Genomic DNA, 20584 nt, shown 5'->3' with positions numbered 1-20584 from the left:
TCTCTGTTTCCCTGTGTGTACCTTTCCTTCCCCAGAATGTCCCTCTCATTTCCCTTTTGACTAGAGGATGATGTTGGTAGGGTTTTACTTTGCATAGTTGTTCCAGAGGATTTTCTTCTTGCTCCAAAGCCCACACGGATGTAATTTGGTAACAAGGCTACAGAGGCAGAAGAACATGGGATATTTTAACCCCTTTAGTGTGGAGTTTTGCAAGTCTGAAGATTGTTCTTCTAGAGAAGTATTTAAAACATACAGAAAACACGATGCTGAGCTCAGCTTGAAAACTTTCTTGATACTCTGTGAAAGTTTTTAAAGGTGGATGAGATACTGTGCCTGGTGTGCGGTTATGCAGTGCTGGGTGGACACTGCTTACATAATTTACTAACCCTGCTGCTGCCTGAGAGGTAGTGAACTCGTGGCTCCTTGGCCTGAGGCACTAAGCCTTGTTGCTGCCCACCATTAGCTGCTGGCTTCCGCTGGCCTTTTACCTACAAGATTTGAAGGAACAGAGCATATTCATGTGGGTGAGTCTTCCTTAGAGAAGTCATTAGTCAGTAGAGTAACCCATGTTCTTCTTGTACAGTACTTAAGCATGTTTTTTATTTCAGCCCAGTATTTTTCAAATGAAATAACTGCCTTGTTTGAAAGTAAACAAGGCAGTGGGACTGCCTATTTCAGTCTTTCAAACACAGTAAAATAAGGTTTTTTCCCTGTTGCCTGGCTATGAATTCACTAAGGAGTTTGAAAGTCAAATGAGATTTTCTTTTCCATTAAAAACAAATAGGCCTGATAAAAGGAGGTCTCCAAAGCAAGTTATGTCTATGTCTAAATCTGGCCATGCTTTTAGAAACTGACATTGTATTTATTTTCTCCAAGAATTAATATGCTGCATTTTAAAGAATGTCATCTTTATTGGATCATTTTTTCAAGGTACAAGTGTAGAGTAAAACACGTGTGGATTTCCAGCAGGCTCTTTGAGAATTTTCCATTGGTAAGATTTTTCCTGTTGATAAGAGTATGTACTTGTGTTCCTTCACAGTGAATTTTAATGTCCAAGAAGAACAAGCTATCCTGAAGGTTTGAGGATCCTTTATTCGTAACAGCTGGGCTGCAATTCCTAATATTAAAGGATTTTCTTCATAATACAGCTTTATTTTCATCCACAAGTAACATGTGCTTCTTTTACCATACAGGAGATCATAGCAACCAGTGTCCTGCTGGATTTGAGTTGGACTCATCTGGGCCTTACTGTACAGGTAATGATGTGACAAGTTTAATATGAAATCAGGCAGCAGTATCTTCTTTCCTTTTATTCAGAGCTCCTGTGCGTTCAGTGCACATTCCAGGAAGTAGAAGCTGCCACCAACAGACAGGTGTGGGCCCACAGCTCAGAAGCAGTTCCAGGCAGCCTTCCATCGGCATTGTGATGCAAAGTGGGACTGCTGAGCAGCTGTGCAATGGAGCACTCTGCGAGGAGAGGGATGAGCGCTGACAGCCTAGAGAGCAGCCCACTGAAAACCAGCTGTTGCTTGGGTAGCAAATGTGAAAAGAAAGTTATGAGCTTTTTAGCCGTCTCCTGTTGGTGACTGGTGACTGCCCATGTTTGCTTCAGGGAGCAATATTTGATACGGTTTTGCGGACTTAATTCATTGCCCCTCAAAAGTTTAAAAATTAATGGAATTAATAAGGAAAATTTCCTGATGGAAATTTTAAAATCAGGAAAGCTGAAAATACAGCTGCTAAACTATTTTGGAATTTCAGTATTTTCAGTAAAAAAGTATGTGTTCAAAACTTGTAATACAGAAAATGTAACAATCTTGGCAAGTCTGTTTAAGAAGTCTAAATCGAGCACTGAGTTCCATCTGTTCTGTTGCAAAGAGATTGTATGAAAGAGACTGTGTCAAACCTTCATTACCACAGCAGTGACCCATCCTGCAGATTGACTGCAAGCAGGATCCCGAGAAGCCTATTGTGTGCCATCTGATAAAAGCAAGAAGCAAAATCTTAAATTAGACATGAAGGCTCTACTGTGTGTGAATTCTAGTCCCTCTAATGTATAGTAGTGAGATGTAATAATGGAGGCTTCAAGGGGTTGGTTGTTGTGATTATAAGTGGAAATTCTATCATAGCACTTTCATACTCTTATTCCCAGGTTCAGGCCTTGCTCGCTTTCTCAAAGTGCCCAGGGATGACAGCATGGTTTCCTGATGTGTGTGCCGGCAACTAAATAGTGTAGCTCTGCTGACTACTGGGACTCTGGCCATGCAAGCAAAGGATGTTTGTGAGCTGTAATGTGGGCATGCTGCAAAAGCATTCCCATGTTGCTCTCACAGTGCAGGCACAGAGTGGGAGTGGCAAGGTGCTGAGGACAGCCTGGTAGAGAGAATGTGATGCTGAGCTGTTTGTGAAGCTACCTAAGTGCTAGCTCTAGCCTGGGACACACAGACATACAGACAGCTCCTCTGAATGTCACTGGTGTTATGTCTTGTTCTTGTAAACATTTTTTCAAATGTTTCCCTCCTGCAGATGAAGATGAATGTGCTGTGCGAAATCCCTGTTCCCACACCTGCCACAACGCCCTGGGATCCTACCACTGCTCCTGTCCAAAAGGCCTCACCATTGCTGCAGATGGAAGAATGTGCCAGGGTAAGGGGAGCTGCCGTGGGCAGGCAGGATACAAAGAGCCTCACAGTATGTTAAGCATGGAGAGATGTTTTCTTCAGGCTGGACCATTTGGTCATTGTATGATTGGTGTTCTAATTATTTGACTTATGAATAGATTTGCAGTCACGTATTTCACAGTCGCTCAAGTTGAAGACGTTGCTCTGTCTGTGTGTCATTGTGCCACGGTGAGGTTTACAGCTTTTCTTTACCTGCAGATGTTGATGAGTGTGCCCTGGGCAGGCACAGCTGCCACACCGACCAGGACTGTGAGAACAGCGCTGGCTCATACCGCTGCGTGCTGCGCTGCAGGACCGGCTTCCGGAGGGCGGTGGATGGGCTCAGCTGCCAGGGTATGGCAGAGCCTTGACTTTTGTGTCAGCTGAAGTGAACTGAATCTTTCATGTAACTAAAAGTAACTTTTTGAAAGACAGATCTCCCGCTGAGGTGTCTTCAGTAGATCTTCAGTATTAGCAACGTATTTTAGGAATAAATTAAGATCTTGCTTGTGTGTCCAATGTGCACCTTCTATGATGACACGACACAAGAATTCACTTCTGAATGTAGCATAGTAACTAAGCTGAAAGCTGAACCAAAACCCAGTTTATCTAAATGATGATAAGGAGACTCACAATGATGACATTAATAGTTTGTCTTTCCAACAGATATTAATGAGTGTCAAGAGTCCAACTCCTGTCATCAGCATTGCTTCAATACCATAGGAAGTTTCCACTGTGGTTGTGATCCAGGATACCAGCTGAAGGGCAGAAAATGCATAGGTATGAATCAGTTTTGAAATTTCTTTCCCTCTTCTCAATGGAAATAGTTAAACACTTACTTGTTCCTATATGCAACTTTATCCAAACCCTTTGTAAATGTAACTCAAACTCAGAATGACATTTTTAGTATGTATTCTTGAATTTGTAAAGCAGCACTGAAATCTTCCTCTGAAGAGGGAACTGAGCTGACTGATAAATGTGCATGAAATGCTTCCAAATGCATGGCTGTAGTATGATCACAACTAGATTATGCTGTTCTTTAGGAATTGAGCATAAGGAGTTCATTTCCATTCCTGCTTTCTTCACTTTTATTTTTTAAATAAGATATAAATGAATGCAGGCAGAATGTATGCAGGCCTCATCAGCTTTGCAAAAACACCCGTGGTGGCTATAAGTGCATTGAGCTGTGTCCAAATGGAATGACCACAGCAGAAAACGGAACTTGTATTGGTGAGTAGAAACCTAGTGTACTGTATGGTGTTGGTAAGCACAGGGACAACAACGGATGGTTTCTGAAAGAAGTCTTTGTAGTCCATTGCCAATTACTAGAATTTGCACATGTTAAGGCACTGACCTTTTGATTTGTGGGGACATAGGCATTTAAATTTTCTTTATATTAACTGATGACTAGAGAAATAGACATATCCTTACCACTTCCAAACTTTCTAGATTATATTTATTTGGACAGAACAGCTACAAGAATTGGAAAACTAAATTAAAAGTTTTGAAAATTAATGGAAAAAGTAAACACTATACAGTTGAAAAATTTGCACATCTGCTCAAAATCTGCTTTCAGATTGTGGAATGCAGATTGTTTCACAGATCTGTAGCGTGCTGTTACAGAGTAATTGCTGATCATGGTACCAAGTGAGAAAAGGCTGTTCAGAGGCCAGATCTATCTAGAGAGCCAAACTGCCTGTGGTTTAGCTGCATTCATTACACATTAAGGAATTTAAAGCTGTAGGAACTTTCAAGAAAATATCTGCTGCCCTGTTGCTTGCAGACATCAATGAGTGCCATGACGGAACCCATCAGTGCCACTACAACCAGATCTGTGAGAACATGCGAGGGAGTTACCGCTGTGTATGTCCAAGAGGGTATCGGTCACAGGGAGCTGGAAGGCCTTGCATGGGTAAGCTGCCCAGCCATGTTGTCGTCACCTGTTTGTTGCTGATACTTTTGGCTGTAGCATCCAACAGTACTATGCTACTTGAAGACTGCTACAAAGATAAATGTGCTTTGGACTTTGAACTTGCTATCTAAAATGAAGTGTCCCCATTAAATAGTCAAAACTAGGTGATTCCAAACTGAGATTGCCACATATCCATGCTTTCAAAACGAAGTGTACAAGGGCTGTGGGTCTCAAAGGCACTGACAGATGGATGTATCTGGCAAGCCAGTGCTCTATAGTAGGCTTAATTTATAAAAATCAGAGCAGGTTTGTTAGTTGATCAGAGAAATGTGGTTGGCTGTACACTGACTGCATTGATTCACACCTGGAGCCAGTTGAGCAGTGGACAATGTGGAGAACACTCAGAGGAAGTCTGTTGCAAGACGCATGACATACCCAGAGCTTCCCTCTGCAAATAGCCATCACAATACCCTGTCTGACTCCAGGAATTAGGTTTTCCCGTACGGACAGAGCAGAGGAGGCTGATACTCATTTATCTCTCATCACACTCCCTGTCTGACTTGGGTGGATCTCCCAAGAGAAGGAGGGATCCCCACAGGCACAGGAATGCTGACCATGTCACTACTCCCCTACACTATCTATGTAGAACCCTGGCATTAAAATGTGCACCCACACAAACACAGTTTCACAGATACTGCCATAAGTCTAATGTGAACAGCAGGAGAGTCTGACCTATGATGTCAGTGCAAGTGCGCAAAACACTTCCTCTGGCATTTCACAAACCCTAGCACAACTCTTAAGAGCATTTCAATTTATAATGTATATTTTCAGAATATTTAAAATTCAATAGCTGATCCTGTCTGACTGTAATGATTTATAAATGAGATATGTGATGCTTGGTGGAGTCAGTTCCAGTTGGTCTCCCATATCATATCAGAGAAACGTTCCTTTGTAATGACTTCTTCGGGATTAGTTTTCATAAGTGATAAATAGCTGGTCTGGAAGCTGGGATTTTTTTTTCTTTTTAAGTGCCTAAGATTTTGGACCACCAAAAGCCAGGCTTTTTTTAAAGATTAAATTGCAGACGGAAACTGTTTGGCTGCAGACCAGACAGTTGTCTCTACTAAAATAAAAATCAATCCCGAACTCTTTAATGTATATTAAAAGTATTTAAATTTCTTACAGTAATAAGTTGCATAAGGTTTAGGTTACAGGTTTTCACAAAACTCCAACAGCTGTCCCAAAGCCTTCTTCTAAGCAGCAACCACTGAAAGCTCTCTCTTAAATTAAATTAAATATAATGTTTATGCTCCTTTGATTTATTTCTTTATCTGTTTAAAGTATGTTTGAAATATGTATGTGAAAATATTAGTTCACGTGTATAATGAAAAGCAGGTTTTATTGTAATGCTTCCAGCACACAGAACACACAGAGGAGCTGGAAAGTCCTTGACTGAAACAGGTGATTTGCACGTGACTCCTTCCTGTTCCATTTCTGCTGTACATAGAGTCATTTGTGCAACTGATCACAGTTGAATGGGGAAAACACACACAGAGATGCAGAATATGCCCAATTATCCACACTGTAACAGTTCTGTGAACTGTATTGTACCTGTATCGTAGATGGAAGGGCATCATCAAAAGCTGTTATGCATACAGGACATGCAGGACTATTCAGAATTGAAAATCAAATAATATTCATAAAGAAAGCTAGAGAATTTAGCTGTTAGTTTCAAAACCATATTTCACTTGTTCTTGTAAATATCTGGTATTTATGATGCACGATCAGAAGGATCCTGTCCCAGGAAGCTTTGGCTTACCAGTCCATAAGCAATCTCTTTTCACAAGGATGGTGGTGCCATGAATTCAGATGGCTGGCTGCATTCAGTTTTGTTGATGTTGCATAGGTTGATCCTACAAAATAAATTGCTCTAGTTTGTTTTTTTTTTTACCTATTAGTTGTTGCCTTATTAAAAATGAAGCTTTTTTCTTTACTTGACTATTATACCACTGACAATGTAACAGATATATAATGTTCCAGTTATGAGTTAATGACATTGGGTAATACTGCAATGCTCTGCAGTGGTTACCCTGAATTTCTGATTCTCAAAGCATTTAGTTGTTAATATTAAAAAAAGAATTAAATACATAAACACTTAATAAAAATGCATTCTAATATTCTCCTATGTTTCTAAACAGCATTACTTTTAAAATACTGTTAGCACGTGGTTTACAAGCAGTGCTCAAAATATGCTCAGAGAGCATATGAAATGATAATGCTAGTTTAATGATGTTTCTACAGCAATAATTTAGATGTAGGCAATTTCCAGTAATATGAGATAGTTAAACTGTTACTGAGTGACTGTTAAAATAAGCTTTAAATTCTAGTTAAAAAAAATACATGCTAATTAATAGACATGTATCTTCATATCGGGTTATTTCTGATCACTGTGGAGTTGCATGTTCCTGCTTTGGTTTTAGAGATTTACTGCTCAGGTTGGTCACCTTATTTTGGGTTACAGCATGAGGGAAACTGAACTGAACAGGGATAAATGATTCCCAAGAGAAAGAGAAATAACTCTGTTTTTTGAATGGTATGAAATTCATAAGTACCTTAATACATTCTAAGTCTCCAGACTCACAGCTGGAAGGAACAGCAGCAGCGTGGCAGTTAGCACGCAGCCAGCTGCTCCCTGGGCAGCCCTGCAGTGTGCCCTCCAGGCCGTGCTTTTCCCCAGCAGGACCACAACCCCAGCAGTGCATCTGGAGCTTCTCAATCCCAGTCTGAATGACCTGGGAGTTTGTGCTTCTCAGGACGGCCTTGTGTTAAGTGTCCTCCTTTGAAAAAGGAGCTTCTCCCACTCAGCCTAAGAACAAAAGTAGTTCTGTAGTAGTTGCAAACCCTTAATATTTAAACACTGAGCAGCTTGGGACCAAGGGGTCACTTGCTTCTCAGAGTACATCTCTGGTACCCAATGTGTATTTCTCTCTGCAGTCAGCAGCAGTCAGGATGTCACACAGCTCTGCTGCTGCAGTAGCAAGGGAACTGATCTGGCTCCTTTCCCTGCAGTCACATCTTACCTTCAGAGCACAGAAGGCAAGGCCCTCATTGGATTTTTATGTCCTGTGTGAGCTGTTTTATGTCACAGGTAGCAGTATAGGAAGAATGAAGTTGTGTTCATGGACAGGATAGAAAACCTGCCTGCTTGGCATTTGTGTTCTTTTGTATTTTACTGCCTTCAGGATCTCACTTTTGCTCCACAGACTGAGATATTATGTATGTGTGTATATATATATATATATGTATATGTGTGTGTATATATATATATATATGTATGTATGTATGTATATACACACACATATTGTCATGTGTTGTTTTATCTTGTTTTTTTCCTTCCCACATGGTTTGTTGCTCTGGATCATGGCACGTGAGCAGACATTAATGAATGTGAACAAGTGCCTAAGCCCTGTGCATTTTGGTGCACCAACACCCCTGGCAGCTTCAAGTGTATCTGTCCACCTGGACAACATTTATTAGGTGATGGGAAATCTTGTGCTGGATTGGAGAGATTGCCACATTCTGGTGCCTATTACAATGTCTATAACTATGCTCAATTCTCCCCTATGAGAGACAACTATCAACCTCAACAGTATTACAGGCACTCCTCAAACCTCTACAGCTCCTTCTCAGAGTATAGGAACAGCAGAATACCTGTCTCCAGAACTAAAAGGAACATTAGAGAAACTTGTCCTGAAGGCTATGAGGCAAGAAATGACAGATGTGTAGGTAAATGTCAGTCATGTCTATGCAATTCTCTTGCTTTGGTCCTTATTCTTAGGCTGCCTTTTCATATCTGTTAGAGGCCTATGGTCTGTGGTGCTCTGTTATTTCATATTACCATGTTAACTACTCAGCAAGTTATGCATGTCTTTGTTTCTTGGGCAGGTTGTAGCAAAAATGTTTTCAAACCTCCTCCTTTAACCTCATGTTTTAATTGTGCTGCTTGTCCTGTTCTCTTTATCCTGATGATGTTAGCTCACCTTTGCAAATTTTCTCTCACTTAAAAAGCACCAGTAGGGCCTCCACCTTGGGGATGCTACTCATGTCAGGCTCCCACTTGTGGCAGTAGTAGTCTGGATCAAAAAGGCTTAGAATAAAGAGTGTAGAATTGAACGTACTGAGACAGCGCTGAGGTTAGTAACTGCAATGTGGGTTGCATAAGCAGAAGCAACTAGTGGATAGAGCCAGTCATAATACAATTCACTGAACAGTAGAGATAGATTGTATATAAACAGACCAGGAGTTCATCTAGTCAGCAAGAGCAGTGCCGTTTCTGTGTGCATGATGAGGAGGGCAGAGCAGTTGAGGTAAGAGGCACATTCTGCCCCAGCTTTTATTTATTTACTTAAGAGATGTGAACTCTTAAGTACTCGTAAGACCAACAGGAAACAAAGGTGTATGGAACCTCTCTTGTTCACTGAGCTTACTTCTTGCTATGTGAGCATCTCTGAGGTTTTTCACCAGTACTGGAATGCTAATTCAGCTCCTCTTGAAAGGTAAAAGGAATAATATCCTGCACTGTTTGTTCATTAACTGCTCTGCACTAGCTGTTCAGAAATGAAGTTCAAGAAAAATCTTTTTTTTTCCACCGTAACTCATATTGTAAGTATCTTAAAGATAGATAAATAAAATTACTCAACAATTTTTTGATAATATAGTTGAGTTCAAGACTAAGTGTAGCATGGTTTAGGTCTTAGAAGAACTTTTTCCAGCATGTTTAACAGCAGCTTGTGGTGTTATAAGTGCCTAAATCTGACATGTATGCCATCATAGAGAAGTGCAGTGTGCTTCCCGGATAAAACAGTGAGCTGAAGCTGGGTTCTAGCCATTGGAGCTATTCCTATAATTATACAGCAATATACAACGTTGAAAAATGTGAATGCATTTTTATAAATAATAATTACAGATAGGCAGATATCAGATTAATTTTGTATTTACGTTGCAATAACTTGTCAGTATGCTTATGAGTACAGCATGTTATGGGTATAGCTGTTAAATGGAAGAACTTGGACTGCAGCCACTACTGCCAAAAATCTATGGTCCAAAGCCCAGCTTCCAGTTCGAGTTAGTGAGCACTGCTGTTAACTCTGCTTCATTGGAATAAAAATGGAGATTTAAAATTTACTGTTTAATGTGAAAAAGACACCCGCAGAATGCTTTCATTTCCAAGAAGGATTTTTGAGTAGAGAACCATAACGACTTGATAACACACTTAAAATTTCTTCAGTCACATCTGTTTCTTTTTTCTTTTTGCATTTTTATCGAGTGCAACCCCTATAAATCTGACAGAGAAGGAAGAAGCAAAGACCTGATTCACTCTGTTTCAGTTATGCAAGTCTGAATGCTTGCACATGGCAGTAACTTGCAGGGGAGTTCTGCTGCTCTCCTGAAGTAAACAGACATTTCAAAGGAAGTACTGATTAGATGTGATCTCTATCTGAATCATGTTAGTCTGCTTTGAAAATTTTAAATAGCTATCTGCTATTTATGTGTTTGAGAGGGAGATTTAAAAAAAAAAAAGGGTAAAAGAGCATTTAAAGAGCATTTATGAATGGCCTTCGTGGATAGTGAGCTTAATTCAGCATGAGAGTGATCAGTTTGGAAAGAAAAAATCTTTGCCCTAGGAGGGATGAACTGTGAGAGCAATTCCCTGATTGAGGGCCTGTTCTAAAGTGAGAACTGATCCTGGCTCTTCCCAAGCATGTTACCTAAAATGTAATTATCAGGCAGCTCGGCATCCTGGGGCAAGACTGTACCCCTGTGTCCTTTGTGGGTTTGTGCAGCTCACTCATCCCCTTGTTGCTTGAGCTCCATATCTGAGGGAGAGAGACTTATTAAGGCTGCCAACAAAAGAGGCAAAGCTTTTAATTCCATAAAAGCTACAGGCAACAGAATCAGGTAAGTTAGGAAAGGTTTGCTAGTTTTAAACATTCAAGCTCATTACCAAAGCAAAAAAAAAAAAAAAGATTCCCATGAGTTGCACCGCCTCTTCTCACATGCTTTTGTACAGAGATAGAACGTCAGCAATCCTGTTTATGTTTTCGTGTTTCTTTCTGACAGACATTGATGAATGTGATGCCAGAGATACATGCCAGCATGAGTGCAGGAACACCCTGGGAAGTTACCAGTGTGCTTGTCCTTCTGGTTATCATCTTATGCCCAACGGCAAAACTTGCCAAGGTACAGAAATCTCTTCGAGAGTGCACAAATGTATTTGTAAGCAAACGAGTTAGAAATCATGTTTGGTGTTTGTATTAAGCACTTGCTGAACTTCTTTTCTAAGTTACAGTGTTCAATATGTCATGTTTTTATATCTTACACTTCAACACTTAATAAAACATCAACAAATTAGACAACTGCAACTTATTATTCTCTGATGTTTCCTCACAAGCACCTTTAACTCCATACAAGCACACAACAGCTCTGTAGTCAAAACCAACTCTATCTGTTCTGGTAAATAAATAAATAAACAAACAAACAGATAGATAGATAAAGTTAGACTTTTGATGTACCAAAAACATCTACTAATTTACCTCTGTTGGAAAGACAACTGTATTTGATGTTGTGTAGTGGTTATAGGGCAGCTAGCACAATACACTGTCCTACACAGAAATGAATTACCCAAGCCAATAAATGCAAGTCATTGCAACTAGTAGCTTCACTGCCTCCAGGAGCCAGGCAGGGCTCTGAAGGGTTCTGTTCTCATCTGTGTGTAGAGGTACCCGCACTCCCTCTGCCATCTACTCATTTTGCTGATCCAGCCACTTCTTATCTTTCTTAAATTCCACCCAGAGCCAGCTACTGATCATGTACCTGTTTTCTTTCCCCCAGACGTTGATGAGTGCCTCAAACAGGACACTGACTGTGGAGCAAGCCAGATGTGCTTCAACACAAGAGGGAGCTACCAGTGCATAGAGACACCTTGCCCACCAAACTACCAGCGGGAGCCTCTTTCTGGGTATGCTGATTTTTCAGCCCTTTTGGTCTTGTTTTCCACACACCCCAAGCTCACATGCTTAGCATCATAACAAGGAACTTTATCTAAGTCTAAGCGATATCAGTTACGCTTATTCTTGCAAAAAAAGTAAAGCATTAAAATGGATGATTATAATTGGTTTACAGAGAGCAGCCATATTTTGTGCTTCCTTACGAAACAAAACAGGCGGGTCTGGTGGGTCTGGGTAGAATCTTTCTATTAATTCAAATGGAAATAGCTCCAGAATGGCTTCTTTTGAATGAGCCCCAGCAGGCTTTGATCCTTTCTGCTGATTCAGCATAATTCCTTTCTCAGCTGTGGGGACTAATTTTACATCTGTTCTCCAGCTTACTTCTGTAAAGGATCAATAAAGACTGCACTGGATTAGCTCTTTTGAGAAGCCCAAATTTGCGTACTGCAGCGTGATAAATAGGGAACAACTTCAGCCCATATAGCAAGTATGGGAACACAACTTGACGTGCTCTGTTTTTTCCCAGGTTCTGTCTCAAAAACTGCCCAGCCAATGATTTGGAGTGTGCCCTGAGTACCTATGCCTTGGAATACAAATTTGTCTCCCTCCCCTTTGGCATAGCTTCTGGTCAGGACTTAATCCGGCTGGTTGCCTTTACACAAGATCAGGTCATGCATCCAAGGACAACTTTCTTAATGGCAGATGAGGAGCCAACAATCCCGTTTGCCCTGCGAGATGAGAACTTGAAAGGAGTTGTGTTTACCACCAGACCGCTGCAAGAGCCGAAGACTTACCGTGTGAGAATCAGAGCCCTATCCTATGGTGTTGATGGAAACATCGAGTATCAGACAACTTTCATTGTTTATATAGCAGTGTCAGCCTATCCTTATTAAACACACAAGCTACTTCAGAGTAATCGCAGTATTTTAACCACATTCATACATGTTGATGGGTTTTACCACTTCAGACGGATCCTACTGTCTGCCTATGGTTGTGAACCATGTATCTTGAAAATGGTGCTATGCTTTTTTTTTTTCTTTCCCTGGGGCTACTCATACAGTTCTATTATTCCAATTCTAGAGGAAAATCCGTGGCTTTGAAGATCTGCTACTACTTCCTATATTTATTACACGAGAGCAGTCATTTTCCACAGCCGAACAAAGTAAAGTATGAGCTGATGAAAGTATAGTCAAAAGCAATTTTCAGCCTCAGTTAAAAGCAACTGAAGAAATGCTAACTAGAAGAAATACTAGTTTCAAGTGTTCTGTGTATCTTAAAGGTTGCTAAATGTGTTACTGTTTTAGATGTATTAGATTTTTTTGTATCAAATACCTGATAGAATTAGGACTGTACATATATTATGTCATGTGCTCAGAAAAAAAACAAATACCACTATCATGGTGCCAGTGCTGAAACACAATATTAGTAGTTTCTTTTTAGCTGAAGAATCTACCATAGAATTTGGAATAGGTAAATTGTTCTCTGTGCAATTTTAGGGATGTCATTGTGGCTTGGAAGAAAAAACAAATGACAAGGTTTCTTCTATTTTATAAGCAGGTATTCTATAACTTTTCTTTTTCTTTTTTTTTTTTTTTTACCTGACATTCTGGTATAGCCATTTGTATAGCTCAAAATGTCCGTTTCAGTACTTCCAAATCAGTTAAATTTTTTTGTTTGTTTTTGCAAAGCTTTCTTCCAAAATACATAGTAAGTTTGCTTCAATAATGTCAATACACTGTACACAAGTAATTTTGCCAAGATGTATTCTATTTTTATGGAAGTGTATATATGTTTTTTCTATGTTTATTTTCTATGCAGTATCTCAAGAGTGTTTTACAGTTAAGTTTTCATAAGAAGTACATTGCCAGTATGTTGGAAATAATCAAAATAAAGGTTCCTATTGCCTTTGAGGTTGCTGCCTGTTTTACCTTTGAAAATAAATTATTTCCTATGTGTGAGGCACTTACCTTTACTGCCAGTGGAGAAAGCAAAAGATACGGCAGCAGCGCACTGGGAGCTGCTTACAAAAATCAGAGAAGAGCACTGAGATTGGAACCCACTGGGAATCACAATTTTAACTGAATCTTTTGCAGTTTTTCAAACAATGTCAGAAAAAAACGTCAACACAAGTTCTCCTGTTGCAAATGCCATGGGAGGTTGAAGTATAGACTCAATTTCATGTGTTTTATGATTTGGCTGCAATTTAGCCCAAGAACAACTCATTTCATTAATTACCACCAGGCTTCAGCCATCTTCCTTCTACCCGGCACTCAGGGTTATCACCTGCACACAACTACATTTTCAGTGACAAAGTGCTGCTCCTCAGTGGAATTCTGAATTTCTGCATTCCTACAACTAACAACCCTGACTGAAAGCCCTACCAGTTTTCCCCTAACTACTTTTTGTTCAGTTTCCATTGCAACAAGTGAGGCAATCTGGAAACCAAGGATGAGTTAACATCATTTTGTTTTCTGTACAAATTATTCATACAAGTGACAGATTTCAGATAAGGCCAGTGTATTCTTCGGAAGCTTGAATTGAAAAATAAATACAATTTATAAAGAAAAAAAGTGAGAGGGAGGCTGAGGAATAGCTGAAAGTGTCCTCTTTTATTTCCTTCATAGCCAGGCTCCCCAAGGAGAGAAAGCAAAGAGTGCCATTATTATTTTTGCCAAAAATATGGCTTCCATAGCCCAAAGATGACTGCAAAGCTGAATACACATACAACAACAGTTCCTCAGCTGCTGGTTTTATCATGATTATGATCTTGATGATATTATGAAGAACTGAGAAAATCCCATATATTTTTCTTCTAGCTAAAATAAACCTCAGCCTCTGACATACTCTGGTGGATGGATGATGGCAAAACCAAAATAGTCTCCTCAGTGGCTTTTCTCCCAGCCTTTGCCTCTTTGAACAGATGTTTTGAATACTCTGAACAACCCAGACACCATCCTCAGGTGATACATTTAGTCTGAGTTGCACTGAAGTAAAAGTTTTTTCATATACATGAAAACAATGTGGCTATCTGTGGAAAGTTATGTAGGTTGCTTTAAAGTAACATCTCATATTTATTTCCCTGGAAATTACAACAGATGCAACGATAACAATTACACTATTTGGTAGAGCAGATTCACATCTACAGAATAACACTGTTCAAGATAGTGCCCGTCATTAACTACACATTTTTGCCAGTGATGAACAGAAACCTGCATGCCATGCCCGTAAAAGCCCGCACCAGTAGAGATGACCCACTGTCTCTGTCACCACTGCTGAAATGCGCCACCCACCCTTCAGTGTGCTCACATCCACTTCTTGGGATCCATAAACGTTCAGCAAATGTTGCTGAATGTAGATCGGTGCCATTTTTTTTCCCCACATGGAGGAATTCAATGACATATTTTTGTTTCATACACACTTCTGAGACAGACAACATTGTGTCAGACTGCCCCTCTGCTGCCATTTGCCACACAGCAACAGCTTGTAATGGAGTATAGGTGGAAAGGTTCAATCTCTATTGTTATCCCACCAACATCTGCCTCTGATATCATGGGCCAGTATCTTACAATAGAAGGCATTACTCTTGGAGCAGCCCTCCAAAATTCGAAGGAATTAAATTTTGTCGCTCTGTGGTGGTAAATTAAGGGTAGACATGGCAACATTCTGCAAAGGGTGAGAGAGTGTTGCAAAATAAAGGGACTAATGTACTTCTTGCATCTTAAGCAGCTAGACAATGAATAGGGTAACCCATGCACCTCAGGTGGTTCCAGACTAGAAAAAGGAAGAAGACAATCCTGCCCAAGTCTTGGTTTCATAACATTCCTGAAGTACTGAAAGACATTGATTTGGGAGCAAGGACTGCAGTTTTAGGTTTGCTAATAATCATTGCTATCACCTGAATTATCACAACAAAATTAATTCATATTTTTAGGTTAAGCGTGAACAACATCAACAGCACAAACAGCACAAACAAGGTATTATTAAAAAAACCTCTGCTGGCAACAGCAACATCTACATAACAGTTACTCGGTTAACTTTCTTCTGCAGCTTTCAACAGAGATTGTGTAGGTAAATTATTTGAATGCATCCACATATTATGCAGTGGGGTTTTTTAAAGCTGTTTTGGCCCTATTTAAGGTAATTTTAACTTGAAGGATGAACAACAGCACTTGTAGATCAGAACATCTGGTAAAAGTCTGAAATCTGCCAGGGAGTCTTGTGAAAGAGTAATCATTCCAAATAAGTGTTACTGCAGTTTTACACCAAGACACTGATTATAATAAATGTAAAAAACTTTAAAAGAGCAGAAGTAACATCACATCCCCAGAATCATCACTAAGCAGTCATAAATTCTGCAGTTCGCTCACAAGTCACAAGCGAACTACTGTCCTGGCATAAGGCTAAGATTCCAGAGGTGAATGCTGCTTACATGACACTAAAAGAGGAGAAAACAACAATTTATCATGTTATGTGGATATCTTCACTGTTCAGTGAGAATATTCTTGCATTCATAAATTAAATGAGATAGCTATATTTGAGACTGTTTCCATGGAACAGTCATATCGCCATGGACTTCAAAAAACATGACCTTATTTTACAGCTGAGCTAATGCAGCTATTGCTTTTCATTTGAAGGTCACATGGGCAGACTAATGGTTAACACACGCTTTCTCACACTCTGCTATTTAGTAATGTGAGTTTCCTGCAAAATGCATGAACATGGAAAGCTCTACTTAACTGATTTTGTGTTATCCTAAACTGGTATTTCAGGCAGATACTACAGCACAACACTGAAGATTATCCTCTTAGTCTCTAAGAAGATACAAGTTTAAATTTTGCTCTCATTTCATAATTGGATTTTAAAATGACCTTCAATTATACAGTCAACCTCATTTCATCTAATATGTAAATACTGTTTTGAACAGCAAGAATTATTATATATATAATATATAAAATATCATATATTTTTCATATAAGATATATTATATTATATTATATTATATTATATTATATTATATTATATTATATTATATTATATTATATTATATTATATTATATTATATTATATTATATTATATATGCCTTAGTTTTTAGACTGCGGTGCTGCATACTTTTTTTTCCTACTCTCACTCTCATAGAAGTCTATACTGCTTAAATGATGAGCAAGAGAAAGCCAGCAAGGAAAGCAGGAAGCTTACAGAAGTAAAAGAACTGATTTCAGAGGTACAAGAGCTCTCCACTCCACTTCCTCAACACTCTAATCTACTAAGAAGGAAACTACCCTCAGGAGGGAAGGGATTCAAATGGAATATCAGCTCCAGTCTTGGGAAGCTGGAAAAGACTCTTGTTGCCTCTTCGTGTAATTATACAATAGCAAAGCATTACCAGCTGCCCAAACAGGACTTTTCAGCAGATGGTCATGATACACAGCTTAGTAAATGGAAAAAAATCACATCCATCTACAGTGAAGTAATGTCTCTAAAGAAATTATCCCCGCTCAGCAGTCCTGTGTCAGAATGGCAGCAGGTTAGCAGTAGAGCTTCCATCTCAGCTTCCACAGGTGAGGGGAAGCAGGAAGGCACTCCTGCATCATTCACAGCTGCTGCAGCCTTTTACCACATTCAAGATTGGATCAGACATTAGGAAAAATCCAAAAGCATTGGAAAAAGCTGCCCAGGGAAATGTTGGGGTTGTTGTCCCTGGAGGTGGGGAGCTGGGGCGCTGTGGGACATGCTTTCCAGAGCATGGTGGGGATGGGCTGACAGTTTTCCAACCTTAATGATTCTGTGAAAAAGTGTCAAGCTCCACCTCAAAACTTGTCTGATAGGAAAGCTCTTTAAAACCCTCAGCAATACAGTCCTTAGGAGCCTTGTTTTAATTTCCTGCCTCATTTTGCTTACACACTGCTTAGAACTATTTGACTTTAGGCTGTTGTTTTCCTTTAGCTCCAATAACCCTCTTCAGCTCAGTCTTCCCAATCCTTACTGCCTGGAGGTATTTACACACAAAAACCAAAGCCCTTCTCTGCTGGAATTAACAAGCCAAACTCTTCTAGAGAGTTTCCTCCTGCATTTTTCCATTACTTGATCTGTTATCATAGCCCCTCTTCTCACCTGTCATAGTTTCAGTACCATGTACACAAGCAGATCAAACTGCTCACAGCATTCCAAATAAGACCACAGCATTTAGTTAATATTTTTATTTTCTCCACTTTCACTGGATGGAGGACACTGAAGCCCTTAGATGTGCTGGACTAAATATCATCAGAAAATCTCAACAACATGTCACAATAACTGCGAAGTTTTATCTGGCCAAATAACGAACTTCTCTGAGCAGTCTGAGCCGTCAGGAGGAGAACACTGGGGCGTTACCATGAAGTAAGGCAGAGTCATCAGTCTAAGACAGTGCTCTGGAACATAATGTTACAAATATAACATCACCCCTAAAACCATGCCAGGCTCCTCCAACCTCTGCAAATTCCACAGCCCTTTTATTCAGCCCCTGTAAATTCCCAAGTACAAAAACACACACTATCTGTTGGCAGAGGGAGTTGCTCCTGTTCCCCTCATGACTGTATATTCCAGTTAGTCTCACTGCCTACAATCTGGCAGCTGATTACTGATGCTAAACTGTATTTCTCACACATCCTGTGTCTGCGACCCAGCCTGTTACCATCAGTGCCACGCTGGCTGAAGAAACCAGTATTTCATCTCCACCCATAATGAAGCATTCATTTATGCTTTAAATGCCTCTTAGTCTTTACTTGCATTCTCTACAACCTCCTTGCACTTTACTACTCTTGAGTCAAGCTTTCCTGTAACACTGCTGCTAACCTTCACATTAAGATATGAAATGTAAAGTTTACTTTAATTATCCCAATTTGTCACTGGATCTAATAATGCATCTGATCAAAACAGAAGGCAACTACGAACACTGGACGCCTATTTGAATTCTGAAGTGAAACAAAAGGGCTCATCACACACCTACATCACATAGAAAGAGGGCAATCAGGTAGTAGTGCCAGTCTATCCTTCATGTTTTCTCGACAGAATTGGTAAGCTCAAAAATTCAATGATTTTGTACATATTCTGAAACTCCTTCTGAATGGGAAATGACTTCACTTTTACATTTGTCCTGGGAATTTGTAAGCATTGTCATGTTTAAAATCTATCACACACAGGGAAAGAAACGTTGGATTCTTCATAGTATTTTCACTAAATAGTAAATTAAAAAGAAGGAATACATTACCACAGTATCTAATTTATTTATCTAATATCTTTAGGCATGTGTGTTGATGTCAGGTCTTTTTACTTTAAATGTCTTGTGATTTCAAATTAAAACATATTGATTTAGGACAAATACAATACTTTCACTGGAGGTCTTTCTTTATCTGCAAGCACAACTTGTGCATCATTGTTAATTTCTAAGATGAATTTCAGAAATTGAGTGTAGTCCACCTTCTTTAGCTGCTTCATCCTTATGTCTGTGCTAATAAATCTTCCTAGCGGTAGATGTCAAACCTTACAGATACCAAAGACCACTTCAAAAGTTTGGAACTCACCTAGATTATGAACTCTCTACCATGAAACATGATCTCCTGTTACCATCAATCCAACACTCAGATGTAATGTGCCTGTGAAACAGGTAGAACAGGTGTTAATTCACTCTAAAATTAAATGGTTCCTAATCCAATTGTGATTTTAACCCTCCTCTTTTTTAACAGGTAAAACAAGACTTTTTCGCACACTACCCACTGTAACTCAGTTACAAGACTCATTCCTTTGAGACTAAAAGTAAAACACTGGTTTTGCCTTGCCCAAATCCTACAGCTGTAGGCCCTTGATAATGTATCTACTGATTTATTGAATTGTTAGATCCTCGAAACTTTATATCTGGAGATCAATCCCTTTAAAAAAGTCACATGCATGGCTATGGTGCACATCTGCCTGTGTTTACTGTTTCTTAAAGTGGTAAATGCCTAAATACTAATTCTAACTCACATCCTTATATTAGCATCACTTATAAGAATATGTCCAATCTTTACAGAAAGGAACACAGCAAGTAATTCGAAAACACAGACTGAAGCTGAAACATAAATTGAACATTACAGAAGTACACTGAAACACCATGACTGAGCATTTACTCAGTATAGTCGTAAAGTAGGATCTCACTGGCACAAACTCAAAAAAACTGTATTTTACTTGGCAGGTCAGTTCCCACAGTAAAACAGAACGTCAGTGAATCCCCAGTACTCCTTTTAGGCTTTTAGTGTCTTTAGTACCTGAATAGAAAAGACAGCTGTTCTGAGTCCAAATATATATTCAGCAACATCAATATATTTATCAATTCCTATTGCAAATGGGATTAAACAGTCTCTGCCAGAGACACACTCCTAAAGTTGAAAGCCACAGAGATGAATCACTAGGTTCTTGTAATCTCAATTTAATCCAAAACATAACCTTAAATTGAAGTCTAGATGTGGAATGAATCATTAAAACACAATCTCCTCCACCCATGCCCCCCTATAGAACCATAGAATGGTTTGGGTTGGAAGGGACCTTGAAGATAATCTATTTCCAACCACCCTTCTACAGGCCTCCTGCTGTAATCCCTGCAACTGCCAGTCCCATTTAACACTTTGAGCTTTAAAAAATTGTCAGTGGAGTTCTTGGAAATTTTATCATTCTAAAGCATGACCCATCCTCAAGCATAGCTGCATCTGGGGAAGGATATGAAAACAATTTAGATCCCCAGCCCTGATGGCAGCTTCTAGTTGTGGCAGCCCATACTATAAAAGTGAACAGTCCAGGGGAGGCAAAGAACTGAACTCCTTGTCAGGACCATTCCTGCAGCCATCTATTTGTGCCCGTGACAGTCACGTAATTTAACAGACTTCCAGGTTTCTAACAAGTAATACTCACTTCACTTCTAATCTCAGATGAATGATATGCAAACAGACACCAATGTCTATAAATTTCCTGACAGAGCAGAAAGCTACAAGCAAAT

The 20584-nt window shown here is 39.5% G+C and overlaps 1 protein-coding gene across 6 annotated transcripts in view; it reads left to right on the top strand.

Annotated features, from left to right (window-relative positions):
* The window catches only part of HMCN1 (hemicentin 1), a 183195-nt gene extending 169706 nt beyond the window's left edge, over positions 1-13489 (top strand). For 4 of the 6 annotated variants that reach the window (XM_048945083.1, XM_048945082.1, XM_048945080.1 and 1 more), the window contains 10 exons: positions 1194-1256; positions 2527-2646; positions 2880-3014; positions 3327-3440; positions 3765-3890; positions 4444-4572; positions 8008-8358; positions 10693-10812; positions 11464-11590; positions 12106-13489. In XM_048945083.1, coding sequence (XP_048801040.1) covers positions 1194-1256; positions 2527-2646; positions 2880-3014; positions 3327-3440; positions 3765-3890; positions 4444-4572; positions 8008-8358; positions 10693-10812; positions 11464-11590; positions 12106-12472 — 1652 coding nt within the window. In that variant the 3' untranslated portion in view covers positions 12473-13489. The remainder of the gene's footprint in view (positions 1-1193; positions 1257-2526; positions 2647-2879; positions 3015-3326; positions 3441-3764; positions 3891-4443; positions 4573-8007; positions 8359-10692; positions 10813-11463; positions 11591-12105) is intronic. The other 2 variants (XM_048945081.1, XM_048945086.1) reach the window with 2 other exon arrangements.
* Positions 13490-20584: the final 7095 nt, after the last annotated feature.

This window comes from Lagopus muta, chromosome 5, assembly GCF_023343835.1.
Source record: "Lagopus muta isolate bLagMut1 chromosome 5, bLagMut1 primary, whole genome shotgun sequence".
Classification (NCBI taxonomy): domain Eukaryota; kingdom Metazoa; phylum Chordata; class Aves; order Galliformes; family Phasianidae; genus Lagopus; species Lagopus muta.
This window is presented reverse-complemented; position numbering and strand designations above follow the sequence as displayed.